General features: G+C 43.2%; 4 protein-coding genes across 4 annotated transcripts; 2 read left to right on the forward strand and 2 right to left on the reverse strand.

Moving 5' to 3' along the window:
- Positions 1–7,619: 7,619 nt before the first annotated feature.
- P174DRAFT_422496 (uncharacterized protein) lies at positions 7,620–9,388 on the reverse strand (the record flags this gene model as incomplete). The annotated part of the gene is made up of 3 exons (XM_024825050.1): positions 7,620–7,804; positions 8,860–8,977; positions 9,059–9,388. The coding sequence occupies 3 exons, from the start codon at positions 9,386–9,388 to the stop codon at positions 7,620–7,622; spliced, it is 633 nt and encodes a 210-aa protein (XP_024679910.1).
- A 2,291-nt stretch (positions 9,389–11,679) lies between these two features.
- On the forward strand, positions 11,680–13,947 carry P174DRAFT_422497 (CocE/NonD family hydrolase; the record flags this gene model as incomplete). The annotated part of the gene is made up of 3 exons (XM_024825051.1): positions 11,680–11,973; positions 12,039–12,747; positions 12,809–13,947. The coding sequence occupies 3 exons, from the start codon at positions 11,680–11,682 to the stop codon at positions 13,945–13,947; spliced, it is 2,142 nt and encodes a 713-aa protein (XP_024679911.1).
- A 1,272-nt stretch (positions 13,948–15,219) lies between these two features.
- On the forward strand, positions 15,220–17,415 carry P174DRAFT_443368 (fungal specific transcription factor domain-containing protein). Its single transcript, XM_024827809.1, has 5 exons — positions 15,220–15,606; positions 15,659–15,673; positions 15,724–15,915; positions 15,962–16,431; positions 16,482–17,415. The coding sequence occupies exons 2-5, from the start codon at positions 15,671–15,673 to the stop codon at positions 17,038–17,040; spliced, it is 1,224 nt and encodes a 407-aa protein (XP_024679912.1). The 5' UTR covers positions 15,220–15,606; positions 15,659–15,670; the 3' UTR covers positions 17,041–17,415.
- A 130-nt stretch (positions 17,416–17,545) lies between these two features.
- Positions 17,546–19,369, reverse strand: P174DRAFT_237302 (FAD/NAD(P)-binding domain-containing protein). Its single transcript, XM_024821419.1, has 3 exons — positions 18,254–19,369; positions 17,710–18,141; positions 17,546–17,648 (listed from the first exon to the last, which is right to left on the reverse strand). Exons 1-3 carry the CDS (start codon positions 19,235–19,237, stop codon positions 17,637–17,639), a joined length of 1,428 nt encoding a protein of 475 aa, XP_024679913.1. The 5' UTR covers positions 19,238–19,369; the 3' UTR covers positions 17,546–17,636.
- Between the last annotated feature and the right edge of the window lie 503 nt (positions 19,370–19,872).

Raw genomic sequence — 19,872 nt, forward strand, 5'->3', positions numbered from 1 at the left:
TTCCACTTTTCCTTCTTGAATAGCCTGTCTATTGAAATGATATATTATTTCAATATGTTTAGATCTTTTTATGAAATTCAGGATTTTCAGCAAGTTTCTTAGCTGAGTCACTATCTACTAGGATCCTAGGGGTCCTAGCATTATAGCCTAGTTCTAGGTAATTATTTAGGTATTGGAATATGCTATTCAGATATATAGCCTCCTTTATAGCCTCTTTTAGGCCATGTATTCAGCTTCACAGCTGCTTAAGGCTATAGTTTTCTGTAGCTGGGAGTTCCAACTTATAGGGTTATTAATCCCTATATCACCACTTAGGCTAAATATATATCCTGAAGTAGATTTTCTTTGATCTAAATCATTACCCCAGTCTGAATCAGAATATCCTTTTATAAAAAGGTCATTTCCTTTGCAGTTATATACTAGGCCTAGTTCTGGGTATCTTAATAGATATTTCCAGATCCTATTAAGGGCATTAAAATGCTCTTTATTAGGATTGCTCATATACCTAGCACAGTAGGTAGTGCTGAAGGTATATCAGGCCTTGTTTTAAGGGCAAGATATAGGATAGAACCTATTTGCTTTTGATATTCTTTGATATCATTCTTACTAGCTTGGCTAGTATTCTTTCTAAGCTTAATCCCAGGTTCACCAGGGATTAGAACAGGCTTATAAAGGTCATATATACCAAATTTCTTAGAAGTTTTTTAGTATATGTGCCTTGGTGGATGAATAGTAATTTATCTTTATAGTTTATAGAGATATCATTCCCCAGAAAGGTTGCCACTGAACCAATTTCTTTTAGTTTCATATATTTTTGAGCCTTATTGGATATCTCTCTTATATAGGCTAGATTTTCATGTATTATAAGTATATCATCCACATGGCATATAATAATGCATATAGTGGCAGTATTTATAAATATTCCTTCATCATAAGGAAGGACATGAAAATCTAGTTCTTTTAGAACTTTAGTTAAATATTTATACCAAAGCCTTGGGGATTGTTTAAGACCATATATAGCCTTATTTAGATGGCAGACCTTGCCCTATATTTAGGATCATTATAGACCCCTATAGGTAGTATAGTATAAATATCAGCATCAATATCAGCATGCACAAAGGCATTTTTGACATCATATTGCATAATATGCCATCCTTTATTAATAGCTATTATAAGGATTAGGTGCCAGGTTTCAGTTCTGCAGGTAGTAGAAAAAGTTTCTAAGAAATCAATTCCTAGCCTTTGATAGAAACCCTGAATCACCCATCTGGCTTTATGTCTAATAGTTTTTTCACTATTAGTTATATAGTTATTATTTATAATAGCAGTATTAGTTATAGGCTTTTCTTTAAAAACCCATCTACCCTTTAGGGCAGTTTTCCCCTTAGGAAGATCAACTATATCATAGGTATGTTGGCTTTCCAGCTCATGAACCTCCTCTAAGCATGCCCTTAGCCATTCCTTAGAATTAGGGCTATTCATAGCTTCTAGGAAGGTATTAGGCTCATTTATAGTAGTAGTAGTTAGAAGAAAGTCTGCTATTTCTTCCTTCTTATTTAAAGAATTTAGATAATTCTTTAATGTAGTGTCACTAATAGTGAATAGGGCCCTATCTTCTCCTACTACAGAGAAGTTTATATTTTTATGTTCTTTTCTCTGGGGAATTTGAACTTCAATCCTATGATTAGGAATAGTTGATACATCCCTTATTTTAGACCTAGTCATTGGTCTAGAATGATTAGGGCTAGCTACTCTGGACTCCCTAATAGAAATATTATTCTTATTAGGGGTAGCTGAGCTAGACTCCTTTATAAGGCTATCATTAGCCTTTATATCAATATAGTCATATTGATTTGAATCCTTAGATATTAAGGATTTCTGGATTGGCTGAGGCTCTAGGAATTGATTTTCTAGGATAGTAACATCCCTAGACCATATAGCCTTATTCTTTTTCAGATCCCATAGTTTATAGTGATTATATTGGCTATAACCAATAATAATAGCTTTCTCCTTTCTGGGAGATAGCTTATCCTTAGGCATATTACTATGGTAGTATGCAATAGATCCCCAAGATCTAATATTCTGGATGTATGGCTTTTCCTTATGAAATATTTCATAAGGTGTTTTGAATCCTAAGGCATTATGGGGTGTTCTATTATATAGATAGGCACTAGCAACTAGTGCCTCACCCCATAGATATTTAGGAGCATTTGCCATTATTAGAAGGGATCTAACTTTACTAAGTAGAGTCAGGTTTATCCTTTCTATTAAGCCATTAGGCTCTTTGGTATAGATTGGGGTAGTATTATGAATAATACCATAGTTATTTAATGCCTTTTGGAAGCATTTATTAGTATATTCAGGCCCATTATCTGAAAAGAATTCTCTTATTCTTTTCTTATTATTATTATTCTCTGCCTTTTTTGCATAGTTTATAAAGGTCTGAAAGGCCTCATTTTTATGCCTTAGCAGGAATACCCATAGATACCTAGACTTCTTATCTAGGAAGGTTATATAGTACCTATATTTATCATAGGTGGGTGATAAGGGCCTCCTATATCACTATGGATCCTTTCAAGGATATCATAATCCTTTTTATTCAGGGATTCTTTATTAATATATCTTTTATCCTTAGCAAGGATGCATGTAGGGCACTTATTACTTTTAAATTCTTCTAAGTCTTGCTTAGATATAGCTATCCCCATATTGCCAAGTAGCAATCCTAGGGGTACAGCATTTATATGCCCTAATCTCATATGCCATTTCCTAAATTCAGATAATTCTGAATTAGTTAGGCAGGCATTGACATGTTCCTTAGGATATAAGATGGTGAATAGGATATGGTAGAGGCTGTTTTTCTTATTTCCAGCTATGATAGTCTGGTTTTTAAGATATAGGGATACTTTATCTTTAGTAAAGATAGTAGTTATCCCTAGTGCCTCAGATATTCTATCCACACTTATAAGGTTAATCCCTAATTCAGGGATGTAATAGACATCCTTTAGTATATTTATATATCCTGAGGGATATTTAATAAGAATATCACCCTGATATTTAGCCCTTAGGCTTTTTGCTTTGCCCCATGAAATTATTTTATTTATTTCTTTATATTTAAAGAAATATTCCATTCTGTAAACAGTATTTATAGTAGCAGCACTATCAATGATAAAATCCACTTTTGATCCTTTCTGAGGAAATAAGTGTTCTGGTATGACTAGATGATCTAGTTTATAAGAGTTATTAGTGACTGCCCTAGTAATAGGGGTTTTCAGAGGTGGACGTACCTCATCTTCAGCTATATCAAATAGCTGATCATCAGGGATGTCCTTCATATTTAGCCATGGATCAGAATCCATAGTATGAAGGGTATATATTTCAGGATTCTTAGTCATATCTTGATCTGAATGATCAGATTCATGACTATTAGATGAATCATGATTTAGATGATTCATATTAGGAGAATCATTTAAGATATCAGAGTCTAGACTAGATAGGATTGCTTGAAAGGCATCCTTTTCTTTTAGTCCTTTCTGATTCTTTTGATTCTTCTGAACCTTTGAATACTTTTGATTCATCTTATTATTCTTATTCCCCTTTTTCCACCCTTTGGGTGCCTTATTAGGGAATAGGAAATAGCAGTTACTAGTATCATGACTAGTAAGCTTGCAATGTTGGCAGTATTTGCCTAAGGAATGCCTTTTATAGGATTTACCCATAGCCTTAGTATATAATAGCCTATGGCTATCATTATGACCATTTTCCCTTCCTCTTGCCTCATCTGCAAGGCTAGAAAACAGGGATTCAATGGTGTAGGCTTTTGGGTCATTCCTTAAGGACTGGGTTATATTAGATATAAACCCTTCATATTCATGACCAAGGCTATTCAGTACCCAGGCTATAATAACCTGGTTAGGCAGAATGATATCTTTTTCCTTTAGGTTATCCACTAATCCCTTAACCTTATTAAGATATTCTTCCATCGTTTGGAAATCATCCAACGTGGTATTAAAGAAATCTTTTAGGGTGAGGTATTCAGTAGTGAATCCCTTAGGATTATAGAGATCTTGAAGCCTTATCCAGGCCTCCTTAGCCTTAGCTATATTATTTATGTGAAGAAGAGGTCCATCTTCACATAATAGTTTTATGATAGCTAGTGCTTTATCATTCTTTTTGCCCAGGACATCTTCCTCAATAGCAGAGGATAGATCTTCCTTTATAAGGGTGGCCTTAGTCCTAATAGACCAGGTTATATAGTTATCTGAGCCATGTAGCTTTGGCAAGCTAATCTTATCAATAGATGCCATATTAAATATAGCTTCTTTAGACTCAGAGTATCGATTGATAATCAATCAAGTACTAGGTTAGACCTAGTATATGGAAGGGTATTGATTAATGAATAATCAATAGTATAGATCCCTGGAAGAGATCTTGGTATAGGAGATTGCCTTAGAGCAAGGCCGGCTCATAACCTGTGAATTAATAAGTAGTATGTAGTGTATAACTAGCTAGTAGAGTTCACTAAAGCAAAGGGGAATAGATAGCTTGCCAAGGTAAGAAGGAAGAATAGTAGAAGGAAGTAGCTAAGGATATCTTAGCTAAATGTCTTAATTCCTTGATTTCTCTTAATTGCTTAATTAATTATAAAACTAGGTGAGGAGTGACCTTGAGGACATATTTATAGGCAGTGGGTAGCTAGGTGATATCACTATGCTGTCATAGTGAGATCACTATTTGCCTCTTATTAAGGTTTAACCATACCATGGTTCTCACCAACACTCTTCCTTATAAGGCTTATTCTATCTTAAGGATGTAATGCTGCTAATTAATTTCCTTTATTCTTATAGGTTAGTATCATCTAGTCTTATAGAAAGGTAAAGTAATAGTTATTAGTATTACTAGGTCAGGCTCCTTAGGGGAATAGGGCTTAGGTGCCTCCTTAGGAGCTATAGAAGGAAACACTAGGGACTGAATGTATGAGTATTTAGAGGTATCTAGGGACCCTTAGATTATTCTGAAAAAGAGACTCTATAACCTTATACTATGGCCCTATGGTTCTCCTATTAAGCTATGCATATTTAAAGGCTTAGTTACTGCCTAGGAAGAACCACAAGGCCAGGGGTAGTTAGGGAGAGAAGAGAAGATAGAGCTAAGGGAGGGAAGATGTCCCTTTTATATCCTGCCTATTACCTAGCGCGGCGCACCATATTATGTTAGTGATCTTGGTTAATAGGTTGCCTAATTAGGAAATTATGAGGACCTCCCAGTTCATCTATATAGCTATCTTATCTTGGTAGGTGGGTAGTGAAGACTAGATTAACTATTTCCCTGTGCAATCCACTAGTATGCAGTATTCTGCAAGCCACATCCTTCCTAGTATAATATTATGGTGTCCTAGGTCTAGTATAAGAAATGGCATCTATCTTATAATGTAATTATCTATGGCTATAGTTAATATAATAATATAGGTAAGGGGAATAGACTACTTTCTATTAAACCCTATAACTATATACTCCCTTTCTAGAGGCATAGTAGGTATTCTGAAATATTAAGATATCTAGATAGCTAAGGAAGTAGTCATGCACGCATATGCATTTACTCTAGTATTAACTAGAGAGCTTATAGATACTAAGAATCTATTAATAAGGATAAGAGATTTTAATTTAAAACTATCTTCTTTATTATCTAATAGATTCTGTAAGTCCAAGTTACACAAGTTAACTAAATTTATGTCTAAGAAGGAGACTTCTCCTAGGCATCCTTATTTTCTAGTTCAGGAGTAGGCTTAATAGGTTATTCTAATACTTTAAGCTGTGCAGCCTGCTTCATAGGGCAGCTATAGCTAGTATACCTAATCTAAAAGCATATAAAGCATTTACCCTTACTTATAAGATACTTCCTAGTCTTATCATCAAGATTACTAGGAGCTAGGGAAGCTGTAGCAGTATAGCTATAAGTAGTAGTATTATCTATAGAGGGAGTGGCTGCAGCTAGGGTAGTAGTATAAGATATTACTCCAGTCCCTCTAGTTTAAGTATTAGTACTGCTGTTTAAATAAGCCTTAATTCTCTCTATATTCTTAATATTCATTACTATACAGCTGCAGTAGTCTATGAACTCCTAGAAAGTCTTATTATTATTATTATATATAGGCATAGTGAGCTCTTGTATGTGGAGAGATAGTTTATTATATAGGTTATCTTTCTAGGTCTCCTTAGGGATGCTTGCTTCTGCTATAAGGTATAGGAACTCAGAAATAAAATCATTCTATTTAACTAATAGCTTTATATAGAGGGTGTTATATTTCTGCTTAGTAACTTACTTATAATTAGGGTCTGTAAATACATTTTCTAGATGCTTAAGGAGGTCGGTAGAGTCCTAGTATAGGTTAATAGTGTCTTCTCATAAATAAGGGGTAATATGCTTCCAGGTATTACCCTTAGTATAACTAGTTATATAGGTAATTCTTATTATAGGGTTGGGGAAGTGGTTAGCATTAGTAATAAGCTTCTACTTAATAGCTAGTAACTAATCTTTAAAATAAGGGTCCTTTCCATTGCTAAGGAGAGGGGGTCTGGAATCTTTACTAACTTACTACTAGTAGCTAAAGCCTAGGAACTAGTGTTTCTAATGCTAGATCTGCAGGCTACCTGCAGGGTGAAGTTATTTTATTTATAGATTACCTCTTTAAGCTTCTCTTAGGCCTTATCACATTCTAGGTTAGCAGTGATGAGCTGGGCCTGGGTCTATTCATATTCCTAACAGATCTATTTATTCTAGTGCTTAAGATTATCAGCCTTACTCTAGCTCTTAATAAGTTACTTATTTAGGAGAGCTGCCTCTGCATAGTTCTAATTTACCTTTATATCTAAAGTAATATAGATTTAGGAGATAGCTTCCTAGCAGCGCTCAGGGTCCATTCCCTAGTGGGCAGTGAATTCTTTATAGGAGATGCTGTTAGCTGGCTTATGGGTGTCTTCATTAAGGCTGCCATTCTCTGTCTAGTTAAGTAGGGCAGTCAGCCTTCTAGTAAAACCTAAGCCTGGTCTAGTACACTGAGTAGAGGGGTTATAGGTTCTGTTCCCAGCTCCTTACTGGTTCTCAGGCTCCTTAGTGGAAGCTATAGGTCTAGCCATCATTTATTCTTTCATGATCTCAGTCAATAGATCATGTCATTATCTCTAACTATTAGCATCATTAGCACGCAAAGGGTTCTTTGCAAGAGGAGGTAAGATTAGTACTTAATGTGAAAAAGAACATGTTTATTACTAGATCTTGAACCTTCTAATAAAAGAGATGATGCAGGAAGTAATGCTTAGTTTTATATGATGGCACTGCTCATATTCTAATAGTATGGTAGTATTTTAATAAAAAACTAAGCATAGAGAAGAGGGGGAAGAAGTATGTACATAGTAGGGAGATATATAAATAGAGGGTGGAATAGTGTAAACAATCCAAACAGCCCTGGAGAGGTAAGTAATTAAGATGGGCAGAAAGCTCCGTGCAAGGAGGTCCGCGGGGAACATGGTGACAGATTGTCACATACTTCATGTTGTCAGGCTGCACTGCCGGGAAGTTATAGCTTATATTGAATCAAACAAAACAATCACTAAATGGATGCTTCATTCCTTCCTCCAAGATCCTGGAATTTTGTCATACTTGTTGGCCATGTGTGGGGGCCACACGTAGAGATCATCCCAGAAGTAGTACTCATTCAAATCCCTGTAGTATCCCATATATTCATCTACGCTCATGTACGTCCAGCCAACATCCTCATGATACTCCTCTATCTCACCATCCTCATAGTCTGGATGCACAGTATAGTTTCGTTCATGGGGCTCCAGGGGTCCCTATTGTCCCTAAAGCAACTTCACCACAGGAAATGATATCTCATCCAGTGATTCCAAGCAAATGTTGTCTATAAAAAGATAAAAGTTATATCTCGCGCCCAAAGTCCATTCTCAACAGAGGCTGGTCAAGCTGAATTCTTCCTGTGCGAAGAACTTCTCTGGTTGTGCTATGACCCGTGGCAGTTCTTCAGAGACCTAAGTGATGAAATGATCATGGACGTTATGTGATGTTACTCTATCAAATTTCTCCTTATCCTCTACTATAACTGGCTTGTGATGTGGATATAGGTCCATTGCGTCTTTGCACTCCAGGTCTCCTTGGACACTTTCATTAATAAGGTGCAGCATACGCTGCCAGGCCTTATCATTGCTGTAGCTACAGCGGTAGATATTAAAGCCCCATGGGACATCCAGCTTCAGGTTGAAAAGTGATAGATAGAAATCCAGTGATGCTATCTCATTTAATTAAGGCTTAGAGTCTATACTCTGAGTAGAGAACCTCAGTCTTGCCAAGCAGCAGGAGAAGCAGTGGGTGGTGGAATGTAGGGTAAATAGTGATCCTAGTCTCCTTAAGGTTGCTCTGTTGGCTACAAAACAAAGCCTGTTCATAATTCTGGGGTTTCCTTTCTTTGTTGCTTTTTGGATTGGAAGAATGGTGAGATTTATGGCAGGAAAGAAAGAGGGCTGCACCCCTTGATAGTTTGAATATTTAAGCACGCAGTGACGCAACTAGGCTTAAGGGCAAAATGCCTCTTTAGGCTTAGACTGACAGGCATAAGAATAGAAGTGAAACAGCCAATGTAGCAAGATTTATAGACGGCACCAGGATGCTCAACATTAGTTTACTTGTTTTCGGGGCTTAATGGTTCTCCAACCCAAAGTGTCGACTCATACTGACTGAATTTGGAAGTAAGGGAGGCTGCTCAGCTTGAAAGCAAAGTCATCGTCTGACTTGGTCTGCCGAATTTTATGACCAAGGGTGGCTCAAATTCTTTCCAGATGGCAAGAATACCTTTCAACTTGGGCATATATTGATCTGCATATTCAATTTCCTTGGCCAGAAGTAGACGCGCCTGATTAAAAGAGTTCGCCAGGCCAGCATCATTGAGATAGTTGAACACTCTGATTGTCTACGCCTTAGAGCTCAGTGATTGCCTCTCAGGAATTCTGGCGAGGACATGACCTTTTATCTGAGGGTCTTGAGCACTTACCTTTTGCAATACCCTGAGCATCATCTTGACTGCTTCCTCATCGCCATCATCCGCAGCAGCTTTTAAGTACTTCCCAAAGGTTTTGAGGCTCATGGGCATTTTCCTAATAATGATAAGCTGTTTGAATCTGTTCATGTCCTTGGGAAGGAGTGACATGCCTCCGCGGTATGCATAGGATCCAAGGACCTTAAAAATGCGGTCATTAAGTGTTAAGGGCTTTGTCCAGCCCTTAACATCAGTGATGATAGCGCCGATTTGTGGTAATGAAACGTCATACAACTTGTTCCACCCGCGGACAAGTTTCACAGGGTTGAGAGTTGTGGCTTTCATCTTTGCTCCAGAGGGCAGTATACCTGAAAGGGCGGTTGTCAAAAACCACAGTATCATTTGAATCTGTCTGAGAGGCCTGTGGAGGAAGATGGATATGTTATAATGGCACTCAGGCACCAAACATGGGATTTGGATATTTAGGATTTATGGTTCCAGATATTAGAGCTATGGTTGAGCGGCTAAGGGCAGTGGGTGTTAAGATTCTGAAGGAACCTAATATTGCTTAGTGTGAATATATTCCATTAATAGAGTAGGAGGCATATAGAGGTGTGGATGTCGGAGACTTGCATGATAACTATAAGATAACCTTTCTAGAGGTAGCCTTTATAGTTGATCCTATAACTTAGTAGGTCTATCTTAGTTCTTTTAGTAAATTATCTAGCAGGATGTCTATTACTATATGTCTTTTTATCCTTATGTATGGCCTTGTTTAAACTAGTCTCTAATTAATCCTATTCTATACTTTTTAAGGAGTTGTATATTTCTGTGTTTAATATCTCGATAGATAGTATGCTGCTAGGATATAAGTCTATAAAAGAATGTTGGTTTTACATGTCTAGGATTAGGTTAACCTCTTGGGTTTTTGCCTCAATTGTCGGTGGTTTTCGAGGTTAACACTGTCAGAACATTTCCAGACTTGCCCGCGTTCGTGAAAATCAACGCAAAAGTCGTGCTAGAAAACGGAATCACGTCCAGGAACTCGAGCAGTGGCTTGCATCTAGCAAAGAAGCTGGGAATCGAAAGGATATTGGGCTCCAGTTGCTTGTGCAGAAAACTTAGGCCGAGAACAGAAAGCTTAGAGACCTCCTGATTTTCTCGGGCGTGCAGCCCAGTGTCATTGAAACGTATCTGCACATGGATGCTTATTCGAATACAACCCGGAACATTGCAATTCCTGGTCTACAGGGTTATGAAGAAGCCATTGCGTTGCCGTACCAGAAGAGCATGCACAGTCGTCCCATTTCATTTCAATATCAAGACCACACAGTGCATTATCTACAGAACAACCGGGGCAACCAGTAGCTAGCGCTGCTTGTCAGCAGTCTCCTGGCCTTGCCGAAGAATGTGCTTCGCCTCGAAACGGGAGATTCAGCACCTAGTGTACCTCTCAACAATCTCCGGGGCCCGTCAAACACAGCGCTTCATTTGCAGGACTACCACTACCTGCTTTTGATTGGCGTCTTTCAGTGCAGGCTCATTTTGGTTCCCAAAGGTGCTTAATGAAATCTTGGGCAATCTTTCTTCCTCATCTTTTCGCACATCGCACCATCTTCGACAGATATCACACCCGCCCGGTATGCATCGATGGTCTCTGGGTAGATTATAAGATAAGGTGTTAGATATGGGCTAGGTCACTTGTGTGGTAACCCAGGATCCGTGAGCTGGGGAGCTGGGCAACCTGAATGAGATGCCGCGCTGGTCCTTCGACCTGTTGACTGGTGAAGATCTGGGTGTCTTCCTCCCACGCATGCCATGGAATAACATTTCCATAACGTTATCATTGTTCAGCGACATGATATTTGCTGCATTAGGTTACGCCTAGGAAGTGAAGGCTTTTCATAGTATATGTGACTCAGTATCAACTACTCAGTCTTCATAAAATCCTCAATATAGGTCGATGTAGTGAACATCTCGGAAAAAGAGGCCAAGTTCAGTGGTTCAAAAACCTGAGCCTGTGGGACGTGATCGGCATCGAGTTGTAAGATCAGCAGTTCGACAAACAGGAGGGCCTTTCTTTGATTACAATTAGAGTATCCACCTGCGTCTCGTCGTTGGAATTGCCTCAATGGTGATGGGCGGTTCACAAGGTTTCTCGGAATTTCGGCTGCGGCGTTTCGGAGGTTAGGGTACTGGGAAGGAGGCGCAGCATCGGATAATCAACCAAACCCCAATAATATCGGCTGCCACACGAACTGTGGTATGCGCCATCCCGCCATTGTTCACCCCGTAACGTGAAATGTGATAGGGAAAAAGCGCCTCGGCTTTCATAGGAATCCGTAGGAATCCGTGTAAGAGTAAATCACAGGCGCGAGATGCCCACTCAGTCTCCGAACCTCAAGGTTATTCTTCGCAACTATAGCTCTGATGGCACCAAAGTGGAGCTCTTTAATGGCAAATAATGCGTTTATGTGCTAAGTGTCGGATGCCGAGATATATGGCACCTGTACTGTATCTTTTGCCTTACTCCGTGTATATATGCAATGGGAAGACAGCACAACAATCCCCATTGAAGATTATCATAATACATGTACTGGAGAATCGCTTGCCTGTGCAACCAACCTATCGTTAATATGTGCGTTGAAGGTATCTTTCCGGACGTGGTTGGGCTCTCATATCGGTCTGGGACCCATGAAGGCGTCACAACCGACCTATTCAAGATTTTTTACGAACCAGGAGCTAATATCACATTCTCTATTGGCGATATTGTACTTGGTGAGAGTGTTGGCAAGGATTACATCTCCGTCTTCGATCTTGTACCTCCTGGAACTCCAGCGTTCGATCCCAAAGTGATAAATCGGGCGAGGCTCCTCTTCAGTCTTTCCTCTGCACAGGGATTCGAAAGCCCAGTCGTCATCGACGGACAGGTACGTAACACCTATAGGGCACCATTTGTGAGGCTTTCATTGCCTAATGGCTCTTTCAATGTTAGACTCGAGATGTTGTTGGCGAATATGCTTGGAAGATCAACTTAGACTCCGATAACACATCTGATCTCGATGACGCCCTCTTCTGCATTTGCAGCAAGCTCGACATCCCATATAAAACCGTGTCCCATACACGGAATCACCTGCGAAGGGCTGCGGCCGGCTTCAAGGTGATGCGAGACATTCCCATCCCAACGCGCGACGGTGGCAATATACTCGGCGATGTTTATTTACCACTTCAGCATAGGAAGAGATTTCCCGTTCTAATGAGTTGTACGATTTACGGAAGACGCGTCTTCTACTCTGGTCCTGATCTAGACGACGAGGATGACATCGCTGCCTTCGAAAAGGCAGAGGATGAGTGGCATTCGACCGCGGAAGATGTTCCTGTTCGAGTCCCACGAGGCTCGTGGAGCCCCTCGTGGGAGGCGCAGAGAGGGTTTGAGAATATTGCAACCTTCAACACATTTACTTACGTGCCCCATGGATATGCCATGGTCAAAGTTGATCCTAGGGGCGTGTCGCAGACTCCAGGGATAAGAGGTGTACCCGGAGAGCTAACACAAAATTTCTATGATGCTGTTCAGTGGGCCACCGAGCAGAGTTGGAGCAATGGAAACATTGCACTGGTTGGGAGTTCATACGGAGCAAATGTCCAGTGGAATGTCGCGAGTTTAAGGCCCAAAGGGTTGAAATGTTTCGTACCCTATGCGAGTAAGCAAACAATCCCTTCGTGGACGAGCCAGTGGGGGTCGCTGCTAATCAATAATAAAAGCCGATATTGATCTATACCGCGATGCAGCTTATATTGGAGGCGTTCCGGCCGGCCATTATATCGCTGATTGGTACCGTCGAGTTCAACTCTGCTCCCCAAAGTGGACCGATCATCAGGACATCTTAAGCATTATGAAGGACCACCCATGTTATGATGGACTCTGGGATATGATGAAATCAAAGCCAGGGCCAATGGACGTCCCTTGCTTTCTTGCTGCTGCTCAGATTTTCATGGTTCATGGTCGAGGTGCCTATGAGGCCTGGGGCAGCCGAAATCCTGATAATACACATCTTCAGCTCGTGGATTGCAATTATTATCCATTGCCGAGCCGTGAGGCATCAGGGAAGATTTTGCAGTTTCTTGACCATCACCTCAAGGGAACTAAATACCCGATTCCAGAGCGGGTTGGCATTCAAATGCGACTCGGTTACAAACAGTGGTACTGGCGAAAAGAGAGCGACTGGCCTGTCCCTGGCACTCGTTACTCCAAATGGCACCTTCGATCCGACGGCACCGTGTCAACTGAAGCGGAAAATAGCCCAGAAGTCCAATTTGCTTATGCCGCCCGTGTCCCACCAAGTGGCAAGTCCGGGGAAAGCTTTCACTCCGCCCCATTCGAGGACGACATCGAATTCGCCGGTCATTTCAAAGCAGTCTTAAGTATCTCCGCAAATGTCCCGGATGCAGACTTCGTGGTCATGCTATGGGCAGTGAACGAAGATGGAAGCGTGGTACCCTATAGTTCCAAGGGGGAGCCTGAGCCCCTCGCCAAAGGTTTTCTTCGAGCAAGCCATCGGCAGACTGATCCTTTGAGAAGTACGCCCGAGCGGCCCTGGCATACTCACACTCGCGAGGACAATGCCCCACTGCAGCCGAACGAGGTGGTCCAGCTCGACATCGAAGTACTTCCAGCCGCCGCAAGAATCCGCAAAGGGTGGAGCCTTCGCGTGGATATCTGTCCTTCAGAGTATCAGCCGAATATTCCTAGATATAACCCTGCTAAAATGCGGGAATGGTATGGTGAGATGCACCATGATGATGGTGGAGTTAACGCGATCCACGTCGGAAATGGACGGCCAAACTATATTGTTTGCCCCGTTGTGCCGCTGGTGGAGGGCTACCGAAATTTAATCCAATAAGGACAGCGGCAGGAGGGGACAATGTACTACTAAAAGTACCAGAATAGATTGGGTTAAGCTTTCCATTTTCGAAGTCTGATTGAGCTTTCCTGATGGACTGAAATGTGTAGGTTGGGGGGTTGTTCATCCTCCATAAGCCAAGGCCGAGGCTGTTGGTATAGTTGCAATATGATATGGTATGATATCGTAATTATGCTATGCCTCTTCCGGTAACTGATAAGTCACGTGCATCTTGGATGTTGACTTATCCCGACATCACATCACTCCCATGAGTCCCATCATACTCCCACACTCCATACGGCGTACTGCCTAAGATCTACGCCCAAGCTACACAGACATCTCAGATCTTGATCCCCCAATGGATGAGGCAGCAGACAAAGTCAGTGGGTCTCGACCAAATGTTTCGAAGACCTGTGACGAATGCAAGTCCCGCAAGGTGCGATGTGTGAGTAAGTATCGTACTCTTCCTATACAATGAACCTGGGTCGTTTACTCGTTCACTGCTTTTAGAGACGCAAGATTCCGATGGGTTGGCATGCAAGTATTGCCATGTGAGTTCTGGGCGGCATTGTGATGCTCAGACGAGACTCTTACTTGGCTGCAGAAACGCGGTCTTACTTGCCATTTCAGTTTCAAGAAACGTCGAGCTAGACAGGTGGTCCAGCTTGAAGGACAACTTGGCTCACCTTCCCATCGATACGGTACGGTTGGGAGAATTTCCTTTTGTCCCCTAACCCTAGGTCTTTAACAATACCATAGAGCCGACCCAGGTTGCCGTCCCCCGCCCAGTATCTGCAGCCGTGAATAATGATCACTCACCTTATTTCCGCACTGACCGAGAGGCGAGTATTTCCACTGCACACTCCATACGATCACATGCCCAGCAACAGCAACTGGATCTTCGACCGGCCAAACTATATGTAGACTATCTGCTTGAAGACCGAAGGACAGCTGCCCGAAGCCGGGGCGAAAACTCATTCGTGAAGGTTTGATCGTTCCTTGAACCAGCATTTTACAAGAAACTGATATTTTCTTGACGGAATAGGCTCATAATCAATATGGTGAGTTCCGTCTTATGAAATCTTTGACGACACAGACGGGACCTAACGGTTACTTTCTTAGTAGGGAGCTCTGGAATTGCATTCTTCTCAGACAGGAGGATAGCCTCCATCTCCGAGCGCTTAGGCCACAGAAAATTTGTCGATCTTATTGACAAGCTTGCGAATACTATCAATACGCGGATGAATCGTACATCCCCTCCTTCATCAGCCCCTATGAAATATTTCACTCCTGCTGCTCCTGTACAGCTATCAGTGGAAGCTAAAAAGTTATATGTTGCTGGTCAGAAGAGCCCAGAAGCAGTGTGACTGAATTAGATACTAAAGACTCCCAGCGTACTTTCAGCACATACACCCAATTTATCCCTTCATTGACCGGCGAGAGTTTGAGTTTAACGCGTTTAATTAGCAGCTAGGCGAAATACTTCGGACAAATGTCCCTTTCTCGGCTCTGTATCACACTGTGCTTGCGCTCGGCTGCCAGTATCATCGAGGTGGCTCCTTTGAACCTGGCTCAGGCACATCGTGGGAGCTTTATCAGGTTGCGTTGGGGTTATTCCCGGAGATTTTGGTTCCGCGAGAGGCCTTATTGAACATTCAGGTGCGCTAATCTTTGCTACAGTTGTCTCGATGCAAGGCTAACTCGAACCAAGGCAGTAACTGCGATGGTAAAGACTGCAAATTTCCTGATCTAATCCGTTGTCCTAACTGGTGCCAGGCTATATTTGCACATTCCTCGTGCGGTGTCCAGATCAGTCATATGTTGACTGCCGAAGCTGCTAGGATGGCACAGTCATCCAGCCTGAGCAGAGCAACCTGCGACAGTGAAAATGTTGCTGCATACCAAAAAACCTTCTGGGTTACATATATACTGGAAAAGACGCTCTCTTTTGCTTGTGGCAGGCCTTCTGTACGTTTCTGTCCTTCTCCCAATAGGGTTTTGCTTACGGAACAAGGTCTTCGTTGATGCCGATATTGGGACGCCTGTCCCATATGCTCCAGAGGCAATATTCGGAACCTTCGATTGGTTTCTGGCGATGGCTCGCTTTAGTCGACTCCTGTCCAATGCATGCGTCTCCCTGTTTTCAATAAGTACGACCTTAGTGCCTGCTAGCGCACTACATGCTGCCATTGACGCGTATGTACTCGAACTGAAAGGCTGGAGGGAGTCTATTCCAGAGGAGTTTCGCCCTGGCAACCTTTTCCCGCCGTCGAAGATCTCAGACGATACATACATCTCGATGGCTCTAAGACTCAATTACCATTACTACAGTGCCGTGATCGCGTTATCCAGGCTCCGCCTGAATCTGCCACCCGCCAACTTCTATCAACAAGTAACGGAGAGCAAGAACGTGTTACTGGCAGCCTGCAGTAGGATCATTGAGCTGACAAGATATATCAACCTAGAAAGCTATACTCCGATCTGGTAAGGCTCCGTTTGTCCGGCCGTGCGAATATGCTCTGACTTTGGCAAAGGGTCATGCTCTCCGTGCCTATGTCAGCTTCGTTCATACTCTTCGACTTCATTGTACACAACCCAACCCATCCAGACACGAAGCGCAAGCTTCCCCTACTAAGCATTGCCGCGGGCTACTTTTGCCATTTGGAATACGCCTCTGGTGGCACCCTCCCGACCTCACTTCTCTCTGGGATGGCGTCCATTGCGCGGGACTTTATCCGGGACACAGAGTACGGCAGCGCTGGTGGGACGACAGGTAGCGAATCTCTTGATGATATTCTTCGGCAACCAATGACGATTTCGCCGCAACATCGAGACCCTCTGTTAGGCTTGGTAAGTTTATCAGATATACTTCGAGTGTACCTTGTTCTAATGCTCCGATTTGATAAGGGAGAGCCAGGTCAATCAGATGATACTTTTGCAGCTAACCCGGGATCAGAGTATCTCTCTGACCCTATGGACAATTTGGATCTGTCTTCGTTGGATAGGTTATCAGGTGGCGTCGACTTCATGGATTTGTTTGCGGGTGGTTTCGCAGACAGTATGCAGTACTACTCGCAGATCGATTCCGCTTAACGGACAGATACGAGCGATCAAAGATGGTCAATTAGCACGGCTACTGGACATCATTTAGCTGTAGGCCTACCACTTCTGTTCACATGTCATCCCTAAGGCTTGGAGCAATCTTTCATCCATTCTTACAATTGACTGGGTAGTAGTCTGGAACTATGTCCTTCGAATACCTCATCGAGAATAAGCAGGCTCGGACAGGAAACTCCGGTAGAGTAGCTGGCACTCCAACTATGCAAGCGCAGCGCCGGAGACTTTCCGGGTTCAATTCTCATTCCGGTGTACCCTGGACCTGGATCGGAGCAGATGGTTACTAGTAGTAGGCACAGTTGCTGCACCAAGTGGAAAGTTTAAAATGCCGAAACACCGAAACACCGAAACCCCGCTTAAACTCTATTCTCGATTGAATGCAATAGTGAGGCAAGTGTATGGACTCTACGGAGTGCGAAAAACTCAATGCCAAGAAAGCTACTTCATATTTAAGTTAGATTCACCCACATCGTTATGATCGTGCAGCACATTCAGAAGTACGAGTGATTTCTGTATTTGCCTCTCCAACGGTCCTTTGCACCATCACGGCGAAATCGAGTCCCAGGATGGAGTCACCTCAGAAGGTATGGAATTCTCCAGACGTTCACTGCCGGCAGGCTATTGATCAGATTCTAATGTGAATATATTCCAGGCTATCATCATAGGAGCCGGGCCGGCTGGTCTGGCCGCGGCACTGCGTCTCCAACAGTATAACCACATGTCCGTGGTGGTATATGAAATTCGCCCAGAACCAACGACACTTGGCGGCGCAATTGGAATTCCGTCTAATGGACTAAGGTTATTACATAGACTCGGACTGTATGAAGCTCTTAGAGTCAGAGGCTCCGAAACCTCGAGCCTGGTTCTGCACGCTATCAAGGGCAATGCCATCGGCACAGCGGATCTCACCTCCTGGAGCAAGGAGAAGACCGGATTCGGGTATTTGAGGATACGGAGGACATCGGCGTAAATTTGCAGAACCTTGAGTGGCTTTCCCTCGTTGATTATCATTTCCAGAGCATCGGCAGCCGCTTCGGAGTCAAGGATTCCTGTAGTTAGGCCTAGCGCACCAACCGGCTAATAGAGAGGTCAGTCAGGTATATGGTAATCCATTTCGTCTCCTAATGACAGTAACTTGAAGGAGGAATGGCCTTATGCGCAAAGAGGAAGGACGTGGAAAAAAACCTACATTGTTCAAGTGAGCAGCGTCCCCCGCCAGCAGGCACCTGCCGCGGTGGAATGTCGAGGCACATCGCTGGTGTATCTTGTAGGGCGAAGCACGAACCACTTTGACCTGCAGTGGTCTCTCACCGGGAAGCACTCGACTCAGTAGGGAGAGCAAGTTCTTCTCGCTAATCAATACCTCGTCGGGCCGATCATCTTTTGCGTCTAGTGCTACCGCACAGCGATACAAAGTCATCTTCCCCTCTTGGGGCTTCTCTAGTGGCGTCATCACACAAAAATGAATCGGATCAATAACCATGGTTGTGGGGAAATTGATATCGTACAGGCCTTCTGTGCGGGTCAGTAGATCAATCGCGATGAGCTTCTCGGGCCATGTGTGACCCTTGAGTGGGATCCCAAGAATCTTCCGCGTCGCAGACCTTCCTCCGTCAGCACCAACCAGGAAGGAGGCATTGAAAGACTGTTCGTCACCGCCAGGGCGTTTTGCAATGGCTGTGACAGAATCTCCGTGGTCATGAATATTGACGAGTTCCGTATCGAAATGCACGCGGACCAAGCCAGTCTCCATGGCGTCTGCGAAGATTAACTTGACTAGCTCGGACTGTCTTAGAGAAACGATTGCATCCATCCCCGGAAGCTTGGAAGTATCCTGGGGAAAGGAAAGATGGGCGATAACATCCCCCATTCGCTTCGACTCGCGCCCATCATCCGCTAACGGCTTCCGCCACACAATGCCTCGGCACGTGAATCCTTGAGCAGTCACTTTTTCCAGCAGTTTTGCTCTTTTAAGAGCCAAAAGAGCGCCCCCAAAATAGCCCGCTGCTCGCGGAGATTCGTCTAGGGTAGTGCCCTTCTCCAGGACATCAACGCCGATGCCTGCTTGAGCAAGGAGGAGTGCCGTCAGAAGGCCCACCGGGCCTGCTCCAATGACGACAACTTTGTTGGCTTTGCCTGTCTGGTGGCTGACACGGACTTCAGGGAGACTCATTGTGGTCGTAGATTGCTAATGATCCTTGGGATAATACTGTACGAGACGCAGAAGCAACCGAAGTTGAGAACGACGAGAAAGATGAGATTCTGATTGAAGGTGGCTTCTACAAATATTAGAGATGGGGAAAATGCCACGCGATATAAACAGGCCAGCGTTTGAAATCCTGCTAACAGGAGCAGCCAATACCGGCGCACAAAGCCTCCCTCCCGATTTCGAAATTGTTTGGTCTGGGAGCAGCTCTTTTGGCGTTCGTTACCACCTCCTACTCCACCCGGACATTGGAAGAGAGTTGGCACTCCGCTTTTCCGCCCATGCAGAAAGGATATCCTGTCCGTACCGTCCCAGGTTCGACCATCGCACATCTTCCACCACGTAGAGTTAGGGATATGTTGGGTGTTGAAACCGCACATTTAAGTCGGCGTGTACATTTTAGGAAACCATTGCATGGCGTTCGGATCGCCGTCAGCATCGCCGTCCCCACACTAACTGACAAATGTTCGAGACATCTCGGGGGTATCTAAGACGATATACATGTAGCAAAAGAACCCACTGCCGATCATTTAGAGGATTGGTTCATTCCGCGCTGCAGCCAATCACAACCAGACGGAAAGACCCGGTTTGGCCTCCCCACT

The sequence above is a fragment of the Aspergillus novofumigatus genome (genome assembly GCF_002847465.1).
Source record: "Aspergillus novofumigatus IBT 16806 chromosome Unknown P174scaffold_6, whole genome shotgun sequence".
Taxonomy (NCBI): domain Eukaryota; kingdom Fungi; phylum Ascomycota; class Eurotiomycetes; order Eurotiales; family Aspergillaceae; genus Aspergillus; species Aspergillus novofumigatus.